Source organism: Pyxicephalus adspersus, chromosome 8 (assembly GCF_032062135.1).
Source record: "Pyxicephalus adspersus chromosome 8, UCB_Pads_2.0, whole genome shotgun sequence".
In the NCBI taxonomy this organism is placed as follows: domain Eukaryota; kingdom Metazoa; phylum Chordata; class Amphibia; order Anura; family Pyxicephalidae; genus Pyxicephalus; species Pyxicephalus adspersus.
The window spans coordinates 51,692,045-51,711,703 of NC_092865.1; the positions used below are offsets into that span (position 1 = coordinate 51,692,045).

At 39.9% G+C, this 19,659-nt stretch overlaps 1 protein-coding gene across 1 annotated transcript in view; it reads right to left on the minus strand.

Moving 5' to 3' along the window:
* PRKAR2A (protein kinase cAMP-dependent type II regulatory subunit alpha) overlaps positions 1-18,442 on the minus strand; it is a 40,954-nt gene extending 22,512 nt beyond the window's left edge. Inside the window, exons 1-2 of the mRNA XM_072420587.1 lie at positions 17,974-18,442; positions 4,228-4,263 (exon numbers count right to left, since the gene is read on the minus strand). Coding sequence (XP_072276688.1) covers positions 4,228-4,263; positions 17,974-18,241 — 304 coding nt within the window. The 5' untranslated portion in view covers positions 18,242-18,442. The remainder of the gene's footprint in view (positions 1-4,227; positions 4,264-17,973) is intronic.
* Between the last annotated feature and the right edge of the window lie 1,217 nt (positions 18,443-19,659).

Sequence of the window (19,659 nt, forward strand, 5' to 3'; positions counted from 1 at the left end):
CAGGCAGGCCAAAGCAACAACTTTTTTTTTAGTTGAATTTACCAAATTAAATTCAGGCTATGTAACACAGTTTAAGAATGTTCTTTAGGTAAAAACCAAATGCAAGTGTCAAATCAAAAAAATGTTGCATGCAGATTACTGTGTTATCCTTTCAAAAACCCTGAAAGTATAGAAAAATACCCACTGATCTGTCAAAAATGTAATAAGATCCTGGGTTCTATTGCTGGCTCACACTACAAAGATTTTTTTTTATTTTTGAAGACTAAACATTGTCAACCCTGTCCAGAATCTTTTGCTAAACTGTTCAACTACTCCCACTCGCAGATCCCCATGCCACAGTCTGAATTATTTTGCAGTCTGTGATAAGAACTAGGAGACACAAAAAGCATCTAATAGTATATTAAGCAGACCAAAATTCTTTATTAGGGTTTACAAGAAATTGTTTTACCAGATTATGGAATTTAAGACTCCTAGCATCCTCTAAATAAACAGCTTCCAGTTTCAATCATACCAGACACTGACCCAGTTAATGGTATTATTTATCTTTCATTTAAATAGCACCAACACATTACTCAGTGTTTTACAAAGTCCATAGTCATGTTTCTGTTATCTGTCCCTACCAGTATTTGTCATTCATAAAGGCTAATTTACCCAAATGCATGTTTTTGGCATGTGGGAGGAAACTGGAGGAAAGGAAGGAATCCCTCTTAAAAGTATCCTCTGATAAACTATAATCCCTTACAGGATTCTCAAACCCTTACCAACTCAATCCAAAACTTTAAAAAGTTTGGGGTATAGATCCACTAACTGTAAAGCCCACAAGTATTGACATTAAATGACTTTGATTCCATGGCTGCAAGAGAGATGACTGCTGCCTATCACTTTATAGAGTGAACTTTAAAAAGAGGCATCTGGAAGGACTGAGCTCCAACAGTAATGAAAATGCTGTACATTTCTTCTGAAACCCCTTTAAGGAAGGTCACAGTAAAAATAGATCTCCTTTAGTGAACTATGAAAAAAAGTTCTACATTTTGGTAGACAGCTTGTGATTTTCACAGATGCCTTCTTTTTATCAGAGGCCTTGCTGGAATAGAAGGTCACAGCAGCTGTTATCACAACCTCAGGATTCTACAGCTAAAGAATAAATTGATATTTTTCTTTTGTATTAGCCTTGGGATTGAAGAAACTATTTCTACAGCAAGGTCAAAATACAAAATTTGCTAATCTTCACAGGGAGATTTTTTTTTCTTTTTTCAATAACAATCTGGGCAAAAAGTGTTCCGTCTATACCCTTAGTGGTTCCTATTAATGTTAGAAATAACGTTTTGCTAATAGGGTGCTGAAGAATTAAAGCAGACCATAATAAAAACTGCCATTAAACCCTGTCCGTGCTGCAAATATACACATAAAGCCTATGAACGATACTTCAAATCAAATCTAATCAAATCTTCACATCAGGCTCCCAAAACGACTAGTCAACACATGAGGGGGTCATAGGGGACAGATGATGCCATTCAGTAGCTCAGTCTGCATTTTAGACCCGCATTATTTAGTAGATTTGCAGCCAGCAGCTGCGGAAGTGTAGTGGCCATTTTTGGAGGACAGGTACTCTATTTAACCATTATAAAGTGCAGGTTGATGAGGATTGGGCAGGCAGGTAAATAAAGACACCTCCACCATGAAAAAAGTTTGGGTAAAATTTGGTTTCAGTAATGGGGAAAATGGTATACTCCTTTCCTATAAAACAGTTTTGTAAAACCTGTGTTACTAAATCAATCTGAAATATGCTTTTTTTGGCCATCTTTTAGAAACAATATAGCTCATCAGGTGATAACTCCCATTGAAATATGGTTTTAAACTGACAGCAGACAATAACAGTTCATGTTCTTCCTTTCAGCATACAGTAGTGCTGCCTATACAACAGCCCTGAAATGCAGGGCACCAGCTCAATGACTATATACTGCCTGCAGCAACCTGTTTCTGTACCACCTGCCTGATCCTAAATTTTGCAAAGTTGGACTTTGCAAAATAAAGCACATGAAAGCAAATGTAGATGTGCACGATAACATGCATTTTGCTGCAGAGTGGCTTGGTTGTGTGCCATTAATGTTGAACGGCACTGCAGCACACTATAACACACATGTGAACCATCTGGACATAGTGGTGTGCAGCAATTAAAAAACAACATGTGCAACATGGTGGCCCATAAAAAATGAATAAGATGTCCTAATGTATTGTTTTTATGTATGGGGTAATGCAAACCCCAAAATCCAGGCACAGTCCAACTAAAGGTTATATATATGCCTTCCCCTTTCCCCTGTTCTGTCAACAGCCAATACTTTTAAATATACAATGTATATGAAAAAAGAGGAACCGTCCTAATGGAGAAGATTCATGCAGAGAAGACGGTTGCCAAACATACTCAATTTGCTTGTGTATATACCTTACAATAACTGTAAAAAGTTAATAAATTATACAACAGGACATGTGCGTAATTCAGATTTTTTTTAATTGCACATTCTTAGGAATCAGAAAAACAGGCAGTTACCACTGTACAGTAAAAGGATTCAAAACACTAAAGATTGAAGAAGAAAAAAAAAAAAAACACGTAAAGGCCAACATCCAGTTGGCAGCTACAAGAAAACAGCTTTTGTTAGCTCCTGTTTTCATAAATCACCCCCAGTGCCTCTCAGAAAAGCAACAGATATACCAAGGCACTAAAAGCACAATCAGCTAAAGGCAACATATGCATGAGGCTAAACTTAACACTAATCCTGTCACATGACAAGTGTGCAGCAGATTCCGGATTATAAAATATGAGCACTGCACACCTGTTAAGCATGCGATGGAAGATTCTACCTTTGATTATCAATACATTTAAACTCGGCTTTTACAGAGGAAAGGTCCCTTGGGCAGCCATGAGAAGCTCAAGCTTTTGAAGTTGTAGTTTTGCATTCAAATTTATAACATTACTCTGCTTAGTGTTGGTGCGTATTGGAACAATGGATTTGCTTTTTTTAGTCAGTGGAACACAGTATACAGAACGAGATGTTCGTGATTGCTGAATACTGACCACACAATTCAGAGGCAGATTTTTCCTCCATTAAAAATGACATTACACAGAAATGTTAGAGATTGGTAATATTACCATACAATGGATACTATTTTTCCCCCATTAATACTAATCTACAAGCAAACCACCAAATACAGAGGTGGAATAGATGTAAATAGATTGTTTCAATACCTATTTAATATACAGTGCTACGTAATATGTTGGTGCTATATAAATCCAATAATTAAAAATTGGTATTTTTCCCCCTTAAATCCCGAGATTTACAAAGTTCTACCACCAAGTACAATACTCTTAGGCTATGTACACACGTGCAATAATTATCGTTGGAAAGGATCTTTCACGATCCTAACGACTGCACGATGCATGAACGAGTGCTGTACATACAGCACCATTCTGCTCTATGGAAAAGGGAGGGGGAAGAACGACAGAGGTGCACCCAGCTGCGCTCTCTGCTCTTCACTTCCATTACAATCATTCGTCATCCATCGTCCCTGGATCCGCCAGGGCAGTCGTTCGGACGATGAGCGCTGTACACACGCCAGATACTCGTCCGATATCAGCCCTAAGCCAATTATTTGAAGAGAACAATTGCACAGGTGTACCTGGCCTTAGAAAAGTAAGGAGATTTCTATTTGTTGCAGAAAACACTTACTTGTCTTGTCCATTCCCCAGATAGTGAAAAGATAAGCAGAAGACTGATAAGTTCATCTTTGGTTAGCCTGCTCTCTTTTAACAGCATGTTGTCTTGAAGCACAAGTGATTGGTTCCTAGTGCTGCTTTTAACCCCCCCCCCCCCCCCCCCCCCCCTAATTCACCGAGCTACTGTGTTCCAGCACAAGCAGAAGGCTGATAACACTAACACACACACACAGACACACACATTAATCGGAATCTTCTATCTGCTTGGAGCTTAGCTTTAAAACTGCGCCTAAAGCTTGGCAATGACATCCTAAATTCTGAGGAACGTTCTGGGATTTAGTAAAATGAATAATAACTTTCAATTAAATTTTTAATTTATGTTTTAGTTTCTTTTAAGTTACTATAAGTCCTCATTTTCACTGCCAGTAATATATCCAGTATAAATATTGAACAACAGAATGTATGTGTGACAATGACATCAATATTTTACATCATATGATAAGAATAAAACTTACCTGATACCCTTCTGCTGTATCGGTTTATGACAGGAGCTGTTGAAAAACAAAAAAAAAAAAATACATGAGCCACAGAAACAAAGTGAACAAATCCAACATTACATATTCCAAATCACAATAATTATACACAATATGTGCTTCTATGAAATCAATATGTGTCTCAATATGAAATTATTTCCACTTCTGATTCAAACACTGATCTAAATGATTGGATCTTAAGTGAAATCAACAGCCTACCAATCATAAATGACTGACTTTTGGTTTCATTGTGGAAAGATTTGATGCACTGGTCAATATCGATAGAAAGTGCGAAAACATGTGTAATGGCTTAAAGTCACACAAATTAAAGCAGACCTAAAGTTTCACTTTTAGGATTACATGATCAGGCAGGACATTCTTGAAGAACGGGATTGGTGATGTACATGTGCAGCGTCCGTTTGGTCACCAGGATACCCAACAACAGGATAGAACTCCTGCGCACCTTTAAAGGAGCTACGTCATTACGGACTGGCCAATCAAGATGGCCAAAGGTCACAAGGAGGACGCAAAAAAAGAAGATGGTGGCACTTTGCGAAGGAAAAGAGATAAGCAAGTAACGATGGGTTTAGTTCTGCTTTAAACATGCAAAAAAAAAAAAAAAAAGTGAGGGACAAGATCTATTTTGTGTCACGACTCCTACTTCTCTCATGACAGATTTCAGGAAAACTTAGAAAGTGAAAGGACTGAAATATAACATCTGTTAAACAGGACTCTGATTAATTTGCTTAGAATTCCTCCTGAAATAAGAAAGCCGTTCCTGGGCCTACAGCTTTGTATTTCTGCATTTTCAGATATAAGGCATTATGCCTGCGACTATCAGTCACCAGATTTGGTGAGCAGCTCCCTACCCTGCTACTCGCTGTCCTTGCTAAAGAGAAAGCTGTACCTGAGGGCTCGTTCACACAATTCATGTTGTAATCACAATGTGAATAGTATGTGATATGCAAGGATATCAGACATTGCTTTCTATTCAATGCCACAGTATAGCCCAACCACATAGCCCTAATGTGAACAAACACTAATGAGCTGCAGACAAAGCTTCTGCCTGCTTCATTTATTCTATGAATCATTGCTTTCTAAACCGCCCCTGCTGCTTCTTGATTATACCCCCATCAATCACCAGTCATAAGGGGGTGGCTTTGACAAATGAAAGCAAAGTGTTGCTTTTACATAGATAGTGGATAACAACTTCAGTAACGGAGAAAAGATCAGCTACAAGCAATGCTGATACCTAATCCTAAACCTGTTTATGCACAGCTCTACAGATAAGGTTCTGGAATATCAGTTCACAAAAAGAAATATTTACAAGTTAAAAAAATCATTAAATACACATAAAGCCAACATGCGAGAATGGGGGGGGGGGGAGGAGCAGAGCAGGGGAACTAGTATTCTTCACCGAAAAACAAATAATTAGCCAGCACAAGAACTTGAACTCTGCCTACACATTCACACCACTGCAATTGTATGTTAGAAAACAAAACCCCTTCAGACCTTTATAATGACATGTTCTAATATCACACAAAGTCCAATAAAGGAAATATTGGCTTAATCTAACCTCATATAGAACCCTATAGCTAGCTTCAAACACTATAATTATCACCAAGAAGCAGTATTCAGTGATTTGGCAACATTCATCAGGTCTAGGTTTGGTGATTATGCCCTAGTAGCAGCTTCAAGCCTGCCCAAGTTCTCAGCACCGCCATGTTCCATCTTCCAGTATACAAACCCCAGTCCCAGAATCCCACTGGCCTTGTGGCAGCGCACAGAGAGATAATAAAAATACATGACGAGCAGGGTTAAAAGCAGCAAAAGCCATTCTGCCCACAACATGCAGCAAGTGGGGGTGTTTTTCTATCTCACAGCTAAAGGAGGGAAACTGCTTTAATGTGAGAACCGATTTGTAGGATTTTACAAAGCAAGCATTGTTTGCCAAGTGAAAATCAATGCAAAGTATTTATATTAGACCTAGTTAAAACAAGTGAGCTTGTCTGAATAGTAGTATACATTATGCCAAAAAGCCTTTAAGGAACTCCAGGAGTATGGCATCAGGCTACATTTCTTATTCAGGGCACGCCGAGTGTAATCATATGCGTTTTACCTGCCACCATAACTTTAATGCAGGGATTTTCCGTCTGAAAGAGCACACCTCTAATGTACTCCAGAGAGGACTTTTTTTATTGAGATCAAATTATTGTATGGTATATCATGTATATGATCTTGTATTTGTTCTTCTCCTTTATACACTTCCCAAAGGTGTACACCCAATAGAGGCCCCAAAATTTACCACATTCTGCATAAAACAACAAACATGTCTAAAGACCCTTCCTAGGCTCCCGATGTGACAGCCCTCAGACCCTGCAATTGGTATTCAGGAACCAATTACTGTATTGTGGGAGGCCGTGGAGAACACCACATGCTTCCCATCGCCAACATATTTAAAATGAAGCTCCAGCAGTAGAAGGGGAGTGGAAAGGAATTAGAAGCACTGATGAATGCTGGTCCCCTACAGAACCTTTAACTTGCTATTTAAGAGATTATTTTTTTCTTTTTTTTTTTTTTTTTTAGCATACTTTGGTGGGGACCTTATTAGCCTGAGTGCAATAAAAAGCAGTATTTGAAAAATCTAAATGTTTTAAGGTAGGATAAATTTGCAGTACATTTTAGTTGTAAACCATGATTGAACCGCAATCTATGGATCTGTGGAACAGTTCATTCATCTGCATTTTAAAGAGATTATTTTTTTTTTTTTTTTTTTTTTTTTTAGCATACTTTGGTGGGGACCTTATTAGCCTGAGTGCAATAAAAAGCAGTATTTGAAAAATCTAAATGTTTTAAGGTAGGATAAATTTGCAGTACATTTTAGGCGGTGGCAAGGGCAACATGCAACAATTTAGATGCTAAGGTAAAAGTCTCAATACACCAGGCCAGGCAACAAAGTAACATGCTGGACCGAATTCAAACGAAACTCACATCATTTATCTACTTTCCAAAACCTTCAGGGAATGTGCAAATGTTACAAATGTGGAATTATTGTGAGCGGTCTCAGCTGGCACCAACATAAACAAAAGCTTGTGCAGCCTGTAAATGCACACCGATGAGTGAGCTGGATTGCCAGTGTTAGAGAGACACTGGAGACCATGTACCAGGTTTATGATTTTAGCCTACTGACAAACTTCTCTAAAAACTTCTCTATACATGTACAGTCTACTGTGGCTTGGGAATGTAGAGAAATAAAAGCGAATGCAAGATCAGGCAGGTGGTTATTGCAGAAAGGGGCACACAATGTCCCTTCTATAATAATCATTCTTACGGATCATACCCAACAGAAAATGCATGCGCACCTTAGGCATGGTTGGCAGGGAAACCCGGCAATCCCGGCTTCCCATATGCAAGCCGAAAGTTAATGAACTGCCAGCATGGTCATCTCTGCCAAACTTTCCAGTGGGGCCACCGAAGGCAAAAAAAACTTTACAAAGCTTCCAACACCTCCCCAATCTATCTAAAACAAAAACGTGTTTTTACAAACACTTTAATAAAGAAGGAAACAAACCTCTAAAATACCCTGTAAAGCACAGGAACATTAAAAACAATATACTGCACAAAGCCATAACATCTGAATCATGTGACAGATTTTAGAAATAGAAAATCCACTTGCAGATAAGTATAGTCAGGAATCAGACCTTTCTTTATTAGAGTTCAGCAGACAGAACCTGTCATCGCCACTGACAACACACTTAAATTGCCCTGCAACAACAAACCAACATCCATGAAGTGTTTATATATGACCTCATAAACTGTATGTAACCGTTTACCATCACATACACAATACAGCCCTTTACAGCTAAAATGTAATGCACTGTGACCAACATAAAGCAGTTTTTTTTTATGCATCGTTTGCCAGAAAATTAGCTACGGACACGTTGTCAACCAAGTGTGAGCTCTGCAAACAATCAGGCCCAGTCAAGCAGTGCATGACTCAACTCCGGTTAGGTATGTACACCTTAAATAAGTGAAAACCTAAAACTGAACTCAAGGCAAACAGTGTTGTGTTGCAGTGTAATTGTGTAAAGATTTACACTAAAATAGATGCAACAAACAAGCTCATCTCTGCTCTTCTCTCGTATTGGCATGTTCCTTGTTAGCACACAAGCACAACCCACCTAGCTCTTTATGCTGCCTCTTTCCCAGTCAGAGTTCCATTGTATAAAGGACTGCAAGAGGTTAATTTAATATTAAATTCAGGTATTAACACGGCATGAATAATAAAAAAAAATAATTGTGATGACCTAATACCGAGCTGCCATTACTTGCATCTTATCTCTGCCTGAAGTTCTGCTTCTGGTTAAAGCTTAAACCGAAGATACAAACTAGACAGATTTACTGGGCTCTCCTTGCACAGCCATTTGCCATGAGACGTAATTGAAAGGTGCCTGTTAAGCCTATAATGCTGATTTTCAACAATTGCTCACTTATAAAATCTAGACCACGGTACTCTAAAAGCTAAATAACTAGGACATTAGGAGAAAGAATTGTAGAAGTGTCTTTACGTCATCAATCAGCTCCAGAACTAAAATGTTGCCAAGGTAATAAGCATTTTGAAAGCCCTGAATGCACTGCGGTCAGCAATGGCAAGAAAAAAAATTCAATAAATAAGCACTGACAATACTGAAAGCTTTTATGGGCAAAAAAAAACATAGTGGGATGAAAACTATAACCATGCATTTTTTTGGAAGTATATCAAAATGTGTTTACATTAGTGCAAAGACTAAACAATTGCAATAAAAAACTGTTTTTTGCTCATTTACATGCAAAATCCAGTTACCGCTGTATGAAAAAAATAAATTCGGTTTTATGTGAACTGAAAGAAAAAGACTAAAGCCATTCATAACTAGATACTAAGCCACCTAAAGCCCACACTCAAATATAAGGTTAGGTGTGTAAAAACTTGCAAAAAATATTTTTTGCTTAGGGACAAGACTAGCAATCGATATGAGATTTGGACTGGATTGGCGAGGTTGAGGTAGGCAGACAAGTAGTGAGGTTGTGGTGTGGTGGCCGCTTCCTCGTATACGTGAACGGCACCAGCAGGTAAAAAGCTAAATACCCACTTAGACAATAAATGGGGGTTAGTAGTGTGTAGTTAGGCATAGCCCCTTGTAAGATATTTAAACACTGGTTCCTTAAAAAATGGCCTGTGGCTCGGGCAGGTGGCATGGTGCCAACCATTGCAACCTGCTGTTTCAACTGCATGTCTGAACCAGCTTTTAGACTACATTAAAACCTAAGTCTGAGACGTGTTTAAAAGTCTAGCACCACACACAAAGTTAGATCATTCACAAGATAACCTAGGCAAGAACCTGATAAATGCCCTAACTACAACTCTAATGAACTTCTGTATAGCACAATTCCATGAAAGATGCACCTTCCGGTCAAAAGAGAAAGGTGAGGATTAGAAGTTCTGGTATGACAAGGATTGCCATTAAAGACAATGCAAATGGGGCAGCTTCCCAAAACTGCCCCATTTTTAATAGAATGTAAAAGCAATTTCAGACTGAAAAACTGCATTTTAGTTGTGCTGTCCAGTGTGTGTCAAACAGGATAATGGGACCAATGTACAAATCACATCAATATTTATCATGGTGATAACAAGCCTAAAGTATATAAAAATCCAAATTAACCTAATGTGTGTTTTCATGTGTTCCTGTAAAGCAAGTGAGGGTAATACTTTGTTTTCCACTACCAATTTAGGAATACCAACAAAATGTATACACACATTCTTCCTAGTGTAACAACACTTTCACAGCTGCAAGTGTTGTGACCCGTTTTCCACTGTGTGCTTCTAATTTGAAATAAAAAGCCATGCCATTGCTTCAGTACATTTCACAGTGACAACTGATGTTAAGCGGTTTCCGAAGAAAGAATTATAAACCAATACAATAAAGAACTAGGAAAAACAATCCAGTAAGGGTTATGAGCTGGTTTCTACATATCAGTAGAATAGTGAAACAAAAAATGCTTTACCATGTTGGCTAGATAGTTTAATAGTCATACAACACTATAAAAAGTTTCATCAGTTATTCTCTACCAATAAAAGGTTAATACTGAAACAATTATCTTTGCTTAGGGTGGAATTCGACCACACAGGTATTTCATCAAACTTGTCATCCTTCTGACACAGGTTATTCCCAGGCTCAACAGCAATAATACACTCATGACGTCAAAGAGTTCCCTGCCACATGGTAATTACCAGGCAACTGATATTCTGTAAACATAATTACCATATATACATCAAAGCCCCAAATATTTATGAGTACAATCTGCTCTTCCTTCGTTAAGTACACAAAAGCACCTCAATGCTGTCTTCCCTTACAGTTTAGATCCCATAAATCCATAAAGAGTTAAAAAAATGCATGGTTTTTAAAGCTTAGGTTACGCTAAAATTGAGAATGGCAAATCCTTAAAGCAATCAAGTTGATTAGTGTAACTTAATAACTTCAATACTGAACAAATTAAAAAAAAAAAAAAATTATGCAGCTGCACATGGATCCATACAGAAGCAAGACCCTCTAATCCCTTACAGTTTCCATTTTAACATATTGAGGTATGTTGCTCACCACCAACTTCCTGTAGGTTCGGCCTCCTAATGCATCATGCTGGGAAATAAAGTCTGTCAACTATTGTTCTTCCTACTTAAGTGTCTTGTGGTCACACATACCTGTAGTACTTTTATTAAAAGACTGGTGGAAAACTGGTGCCTGCACCCAGGCATATAGCAAAGTGTTGCTGTGCGCCCAGCCATGGCAAACCACGTAGTAGGCAACACATTTTCATCAAATGGTTGAAGCTGCACTTCTTCAAAAAGCAACTGCGCAGCCAAAAACACTTTCTGTGCCACAGCCATGTGCAGCCGCTTGCAAAAAAAAAAAATATTACTATTCACTTGAATAGAAATTGTTGAGACCACAATTGAGATTACAGCAAAATGCTGCGGATCACCAAAAGTGGAATGGTCCCAACTCGAATGAAAGATGTGAAACAGGGCCACATGCGCCAATATGATCATTCCAAACTGTATCCATTTTTTAACACCTCTATAAAACTTGTATTCTAGTTCTTTGATGATATTCTTTGCACTCACATGCACCTGATTAAAATTTGCCTTGTTCAATTTTGGGTTTTGTCAGGCTTTAAAGAACTCCAACCAGTTTTACAGAGCTGCCATATGCCAACTGCCCCTAGCCTTATCATAAAAATGTCAAATAGCCTTTCAGATGAACTCATTAGCACCCCATGCTGATGCTCACCATCAAACTGGTCTGCGTGACACATCAGGGTGCCAGGCTCAGCTACTTTCCACTCAAGTGCTGAAAATATCGCTAATATTTCAAGCAGTGAAAGTCAGAGCAGTTTATCAGCAGAAGTGTAGGAGTGCATTAAATCTCAGAAGAGCAACACAATGCTACCCATTTCAGGGAGCAGGGAATCTCACCATAATAACAAAAATCAGTAAATGAATAAAGACATACAAAGTACACATAAGGCTTCTAGAATGTGCAACTACTTTTTTTTTTTTTTTAAGTAAGAATAATTTTATAAATATTGTAATGTAAATTATATACAACACTAATATAATTACACTTCATAATGCTTCCTTGTAAGGCATTTTGCAAAATGTGATCCCAAAGAAGATCTAAACTTCAGGCAAGATCTGCTTATTCTCTGTGGGCCCTCTCTTCCTTGCGGCTAAATTCAGACCAGCAGTTAAGAACGGTGACGTTTACTACTTCTGGGATCATGGGAGTGGTAACCACTAGGTACAGGCAAATACTTGCAATTGCAAAATTGTACTCCCCCCCACACACACTTTTTTTCACCTTCCAAGCCCCCTAAAGGCCTGGAACCACTTGCAAAAGTGTAGGCCCCTGTGCTATCTAAAAAAGCATGGTTTGCCACTCCAAGAAGCAGTTAAAGGGCTTTGGAGGCATTTGAGACAGCAGGCATCCCTTACATGCTTCAAAAATTGTGACAAAGATAACACAGGAAAATTTTAGAAAGAGGAAGGCACCTTGAAAACGTGCACCATGTCCTCAGATTGCAAGGCTTACTTTAATAATAAACATTAATAGAGAATAACTGACAAAGGAGACAATAAGCTCTAGTGAACAAAGCCGTTCATTTTCATATTTCACTGCACAGTGTGACCCTTTAATAGTTACCATGCTAATGCAAAGCTGATCTGTATGCATAAGACTATGGAGCACAGGAGAAGGATCCTTGTCAGGATCATATCTAAGGGGTTTAAACAAGCCAGCAGTAATAATACCAGAGATAACAACACTGCACTTTGCACCATGTTATTAAATAAAGCAATAGGGATCTATCTATACAAGTATTCCTGAAAGAACCATATGCTTACCTAGAAATATTGTCCCCTTTGATATATTTATTTTTAAATCTTGCATTAGCAAAATGAAAGTAAGGGGGCAAATTAATGCAAAAAAATGAAGTACAATTGCTAAACATGCACATTTCACAATAAAAAAAATGCTACGAAAAATATATATAAAACATGTTGACCTGCCAGAAATTAGTGTGCTTGGTTCCTTTTAGGGCTGTCAACGTAATGCCATTGATGCAATAAAATCCCCGGCAGAGTTCTCAACCCTACCTGCTGGAATAAAGGCATCCTTTCCTTCCCCATTAAACAATGCTACTGCCGCAACTCATAAGAACCATCAAACACACTGAATGTAGGGACAATTCTCTTGTGAATTGTACCTACAGAATCAGATACCAGCAACCAATAATTTTGTAAGCCTCTTGATATCAACAGGGAGTAAAACAAAATAGCATTTCTTGCTTCAGTAACAATGTGGAAGAAAAAAAAATAACCCTGTTTTAGTTTACTGTACAGCCTATAAAGATAACCTCAAAAGCTGAAAAGAGAAGCAGTACAAAATTCCACACAGGTGTGCTGAGGAGCACTGGGCATGATAATAGAAGGAGAAAGCATAGTGACAGATGAGCTTGCAATCATATTGGAGGCTAAACCCTGCCGTTCCCGTTGATTGCATTTTCTGGTGTACCCAGAAAAGACACCAACTAAATACAACAAACAGGTCTGCTTAGGCAAGAAGTAACATGGACACCAGAAAGTAAACAGAGGAAGATGAAGGACCTGGCTGGAGCATCATGAGACTGCAGATTTAGGTGACTACCCACTATTCCTTTCCAAAGCAGTACACAAAAAATAAAATTACTGGTAACCTTTCAAATTTCACTTCCATAAAGTAAAATGCACTTTTACCTATGTGGGTTGCTGCATTCTATAAAGACTGTCCATGTGCTTGAAAAACAATTGCCACCTCAATAAGGCACCTCATTATTACACAGGTCAAAACATAGCCTACGACCAAAAAAGCATTACTCAAAATGATCAAATATATTTAATATTTTAATGTGAGTCTACAAAGGGACTGCTCCAGTACAAGCAGATCACCAAGCATATCCTATACCTTAAATGCAAAATGTGTTTCATAAAATGCAGCGGGCATGAAGTACTTATCAAAACTAATGAAAGTGCAACTGCACTTGAATTATTCCCAATAGGGACAGATAATCACAAGGAAATCTACCAGTAACCTGACTACTTTGCTCAACGGCTGTGAAGGAAATTTCTACAGAATCTAAAAATATGACCAACGACACATGAATTGCAGGTGGAGGCTTTCAATAAAACCAATATACAATGAATTCAACAAACCAGTAATTGAAACATTAAAAAGAAAAATCTGGTCTACTAATAACATTTATGCTACAAAATAAAATGATGAAAAAGAAGCAGCAAAGTACAAAGACTGCGGACAAATGGCTGCTACAATGTAATGGCACTGCACTGTTCTGTCTGCTTGAAGGCCACTATAAAAACAAACCAGTAACTGTATTTGGGTAATATCTTCTACAATTACATGCAGACCAAAACTGTCAGCATGTTCACTTTGCAAAAGTGACAGCTAGAGGTGTCAGGCCAAACTATAGACAACCAACTGTCACCTTTATTAGTTAACAAGCGTAAACTTGTTTCATCTAAAAGGAAAAAAAAACTGTTGCTGTAACTGCTTAATTAACGGACATTAATGTTTCTTACAGACAATTTCATGTGCACAATATTACCAGCCATCCATTGGTCGACAGTCACATGACCAGGTAAATCAGCCACTCTCTCAACTTTTCTTTAGGGAACCCTTGCTATCATTACTATATTAGTAATTTAGGGTGGTGGTCAGTAGGAAGAATGTCACCCTTACAGATAACCTAAAACATCATTGGTGACCTAAAAAGCACAGGTTGCTCAAAGAACCCTTAACAACTTGTTGAGAAACCCTGGGATAAAAGATTGATATTCCCACATATTGATTTGATTGTTTACCTTTTTACTACCATGCATATATTGACCAGATTACATTGTCTGATTGACAACTCCTTCTATTTCCCCATTCTGATCAGTGGGAAAAATTCCTCGGATAGAGTTACTTCATTAGTGGGGGAGCAGCATCTGAATCCGACAAAGAATGGTAATTCTAGATCAGTATTCGATAATGACCTTGATAATAGAAGCTTCGTACTGTATTATGCTGAGTTGTTTATTTATTCATTTTTAAAAAAAATAAATAAATTTACTTGCGACGATCTAAGTCTACGTTTCTTCGGGCATGTTTATAGTCCGCGGTGCTGCGACGTCAGACGGAGGAAAACTCACACAGATTGTACAATGATATAAATAACATTGAAAGTCTCGACAGCCTCCCTAATAAAGTGATCTCACACGTGTCACAATGTGAGCTAGTTTGAGTATAATACATATCTACAACATACAATAATCTAAATAATTTCCCCACAGTTATCTTCAGTTAGAGCTAGATTGCAGGCCATGATAGCAGTCAATGAATACATTAAAGCATGGATAGGTGACAAAGCTGGAGCTGCACCCCCTGCTGCAAAGCAAATCCCTCCCTCTCCATTCATAACCAGTGACAGCATTCTGGTGACACAAGGCAATGACGAGTTATTTCTGACATACATAGGCCACTGTGCACAGCCACTCAAACAGCAATGATAGAGATAAACAATTGTGTCAAACCCTAACCAACACAGAACCGTCCGTCTGCAATGAAAATAAAAGCAGCAAGATGTGACAGGCTCATCTTCCCACAGAGTTTCATGATTGTGTCATGAGTTTTACCACAGCTGTATAATTCAAACCAGCTTTAGCACCGCTGTTCAGCAACACAGGAACTTCCAGAATCAGCAAGCCTGCACGCCCAGGGAGACAAGGCTCTGATCATAGCAGATGGGCCCTAAATACAGAAACAACAAAGTTGGCAGCATTGCCAAATATCACTGACATCATTGTGCTGCTGTGTCAAATGGATACTATAGACAAATAAAAATGTATGAGGGGAATTTTTTAATTCTGCCCCTGGTGCACTGTAATCTCAAGCAGCGTTGTCATTCCTGCCTACTGTACCCAGAAGAAAAGAACATGCCCTTAACTCTTCTGATAAAAAGGTGGAGGTGTTCTGTAGCCCCTAAAATGAAACTGTCCAGGACTGCTCACATTGCATGAGAGTGCAGAGGGCAGTACTGAATTTCTGCTTTAAACAGGAAGTAAAAAGCTTGTAGGATTTCGTTCAGGATCAACAAGTGTTTCTCTTCACTTTTTAAGAGGAAGAAAAAAACATGTATGTAAGCAGAGATGTACAAAAAAAAAATCGTTATTTATTCCAGTACTTTACAGGAAAACGCTGCACAGGGAAACTGACAATTCCCAGCATGTCAGAAGGTACTCGCTCTGCTCCCAACATTCTAAAAGGTCACCACCCAGTCACCAAGATCTGCTGCTTCACCCAAACATTACAAATGTATAGGCAGACTTCAAAATACTGATAATCATCAGCTAAGACTACATACCATATCCAGGGTCACATGTAACAGCAGATGGTAAGTAACAGAAATGTGTAGTTGTATAGAAATTTTAATAAAGAAGGCATTGCTGGATTGAAGGTGAGTACTGCAGTAAAAGCTTTTTCCATTTAAAAAAATTGCTTGTGTATTTATTCACCGGGAACATGAACACTTGTTGAAGAAGCAGTGACCCAGGGTAACTATGCAGGCCAGGAGATTTGGATTGACTTGCAGCATACTTGTCCTGGGTCAACAGCTCTCTGTGTAAACAAGGCATGACCATATCAGCCAATGAAAATGGCTTATACCAGAACACACTGATTCTAAGTCTATACTTTAGTTTTTTTGCCAGACGATAATAGTTGCTGGAGGATGATGGCGCCAAGTGTATATTCACATGTTCAGCTTGCAGAACTTGCTGGAACCTTTAGTTCTAATGAAGCCGGGAAGCCACATTTGTGTAGGCTTGCACATCTAATGTAGTCTAACGAGGAATGCCAAAACACAGCTACAGCCATAGGTGGGTCAGATGATAAAAGTTTACCATGGAAGCTCACTTTTCTGCAGCCCAAACTGCAAAAATCTGAGTGAACTTATAAAAAATGCCTAATATACAAATCGCCTGTCGTCACCCACCTGTCCTCATCAGCTAGCAATAACTTTACCATGGTCCTCCATGTAGGACCTGGTTACTCTACAAAAGCCTACCCAACCTGGACTGACACCTATTGGAAAATAATACGCACTGTGACTTAATTTCTTCCTGCCATGAATTGATGAGATCTGAAGTCACCCTTTTATGATTCCCATTGGCCATAGTGCCATGCTGGAACTTGTAGTCACCTTTTCAAAGCTCTTGGGAGTAGTACAGAAAGAGTTCCACCACAGCTTTATTTGCATGTAGCTGAACATTCTATGGGTTATCTTTCCTCGACTCACATGGATGAATGCGACTAGCTGGGAAATGCAGTCATCTTTCCCCAACTGGCAGTGCTGGGACTTCCAATTCCACAGCCCAATTAGGCATTAAAAGTATCACTAGCATGGACTGGCATTTGATGGTAAATGGGGTATTGTCTTCCAATAAATGACTGAAGGCTTTTAAAATCACACTGTGTGTAGTAATCATTGTCCTGCAATTTATTCAAACTAGAGGGCCATGCTGGTACTTGTAGTTCCACAATGCAATGCCATCTACAGGGTTACCAGCTTATGCTGGGCCCTGTAGTCGGCTGCCAGAGGCTAGTGGAGGAGGTTGTCACCCCCCAACATTTTATGTTACCCTCCCATGGCCGCCAAAACCAGTCACCTGGGCTGACGGGGCATGCTGGGACTTGTAGTGACTTTCCCAATAGTGACAGGTTAGTCTATAAATTGTAGTAACCCCCTCCTGACTAGCAGTGGATGCTGGGAATTGTAGTTACTCATCTGTTACTGGCAGGAAATGTTTATGAGTTGTGGTGGCCCCTTTTATTTCTGACAGGGCACACTGGGAGATACAGTTAGCCTTTCGTCACTGGCAGGCATGATGGGAGTTCTAGCCATCCTTTCATTATTGACAGGGCATGCTGGGAGTTCTAGTTATTCTCTACTCGCTGACAGGGCATGCTGGGAGTTCTAGTTATTCTCTACTCGCTGACTGGGCGTGCTGAGAGTTGTAGTTATTCTCTACTCGCTGACTGGGCGTGCTGAGAGTTGTAGTCACCCTTCTCTCACCCCTTCCCCTCCCCCGTGGCCTCTTACGTTCAAAGTCAGAGTCGTCCTCCTCTTCGTCCTCCTCCTCCTCGCCGTTGGACTCGGTCTGCATGGGCTCCCCGTCAAAGTTGACCCCTCGGGTGTGAGGCCGGTGGTGTCCCGCTGCCGCCCCGTCGCCATCCTGCAGGCGCTTTTCCCTCAGGCGGGTGAAATACTGCACAGCGAACTCCAACAGATCGGGCGGCCTCTGGCGCAGCACCTCCACCGTATAGCCCTGCAGCAGCTCGGTGAGGCCGGGTGGGATCTCGATGCTCATGGTCCCCCGGGGGGCTCGGTGTCTCTCTGTACTAACAGACGGAGGAGTGTAGGCTTCTCCCCTCTGTCCCCCTCCCTCCCCCCGGGAACACACAGCGGCCGCTGACAGGGAGGGCTGAGGCGGCTCCGGCTTCACCTCACACACGCACACACAGCCAACCACCGGCACAGCGCGCACTGATCGCTGCTAGACCGGGAGGAGGAGCCACCGTGCGCGCGCACCACAGCAGGAGGGCGGGAAGAAGTGGGCTAACCTATTGTCAAGAGAGGGGGGGTGACAAGTCATTTACGTCAAAGCTACCGCCGCGGCACTTTTTTTTATTTAAGCAGCCCCCCTTTTTTTAACTTCAAAAAGTGGGCGTGACTTGCACGAGCGATTTTGTACCCAAAACACCGCCCTCTAAATTGCCTAGTGGGTGCGATGAAGGAGTTATTTGCATAGGGACCGCCTCCTGTCACACTTTTTCTTCCCACTAACCTATATGGGCGTGGCGTATGACTAAAGGACCGCCCAGTCTGACACTTTCGTCCACTAGCTTAGCGAAGGAGTTATTTAAGGGAGGAGCCGCCCTCTTTTTTTTTTTTTTTTTTTAACTCCTGCGCTAGTGAGTGGGCGCGGCAGAAACGAGGATTTATATTATTTGGACTGCCCACTTCAAGTTGACCTATAGGAAGCAGACTTCTGGCATGTGTAGACGCCGTCATTACTCGATTTGGCTTTGAAGGGTTGGGAGTGGGAAGATGACGTCATGACGTAGGAGCATAGTGATAGTGGTTCAGTTGCCCATGGCAACCATTTATATATTTTTTTTAAATAGGGATAATTACAGTAGAAATTGGTTGCTGTCATTTTTAATGATCAAATTTTCATAATGTAGCCTATTTCATAAAGATTCTTGATAAATGAACCCTTTGTATGCCTTTTGTTTTGATGTACTAAGAATAAATAAAGCTGAAAAAAACTGAAAATTCAGTTGGGCTTTGCAAATATAAGGAACTCCAGACAAACTGCCAAATGAATGGGAGCAGTTGCATGCAGCTGCGGTGGGTTGCGGTGCAGTTCCTGGAAGCAGCATGTCGCCTCTGACCATGAGGTTGCTTCGCTACTTCTGCAGGAGGAATGACACCACAACTGCAAATGCAAGAGCATCACATTAACCTGCCGTGTAGTTTGCCACTCCTGGATGCATGCAGCACTTTTCTGTGCGCCTGGGAGTGGCTTTCTGCTCCAAGTTTCAAAAGTTTCCATCCCATTGGCTCCAGTAGTGGCAGCGGGTCCCATTACCAGTCTTCTTAGGTTACTTAATAATAATTTAAGTTTATTAATAATATTAATAAACAGTATTTATATAGCTCCAACATATTACGCAGCGCTGTACATTAAATAAGAGTTGCAAATAACTGACAGATACAAACAAT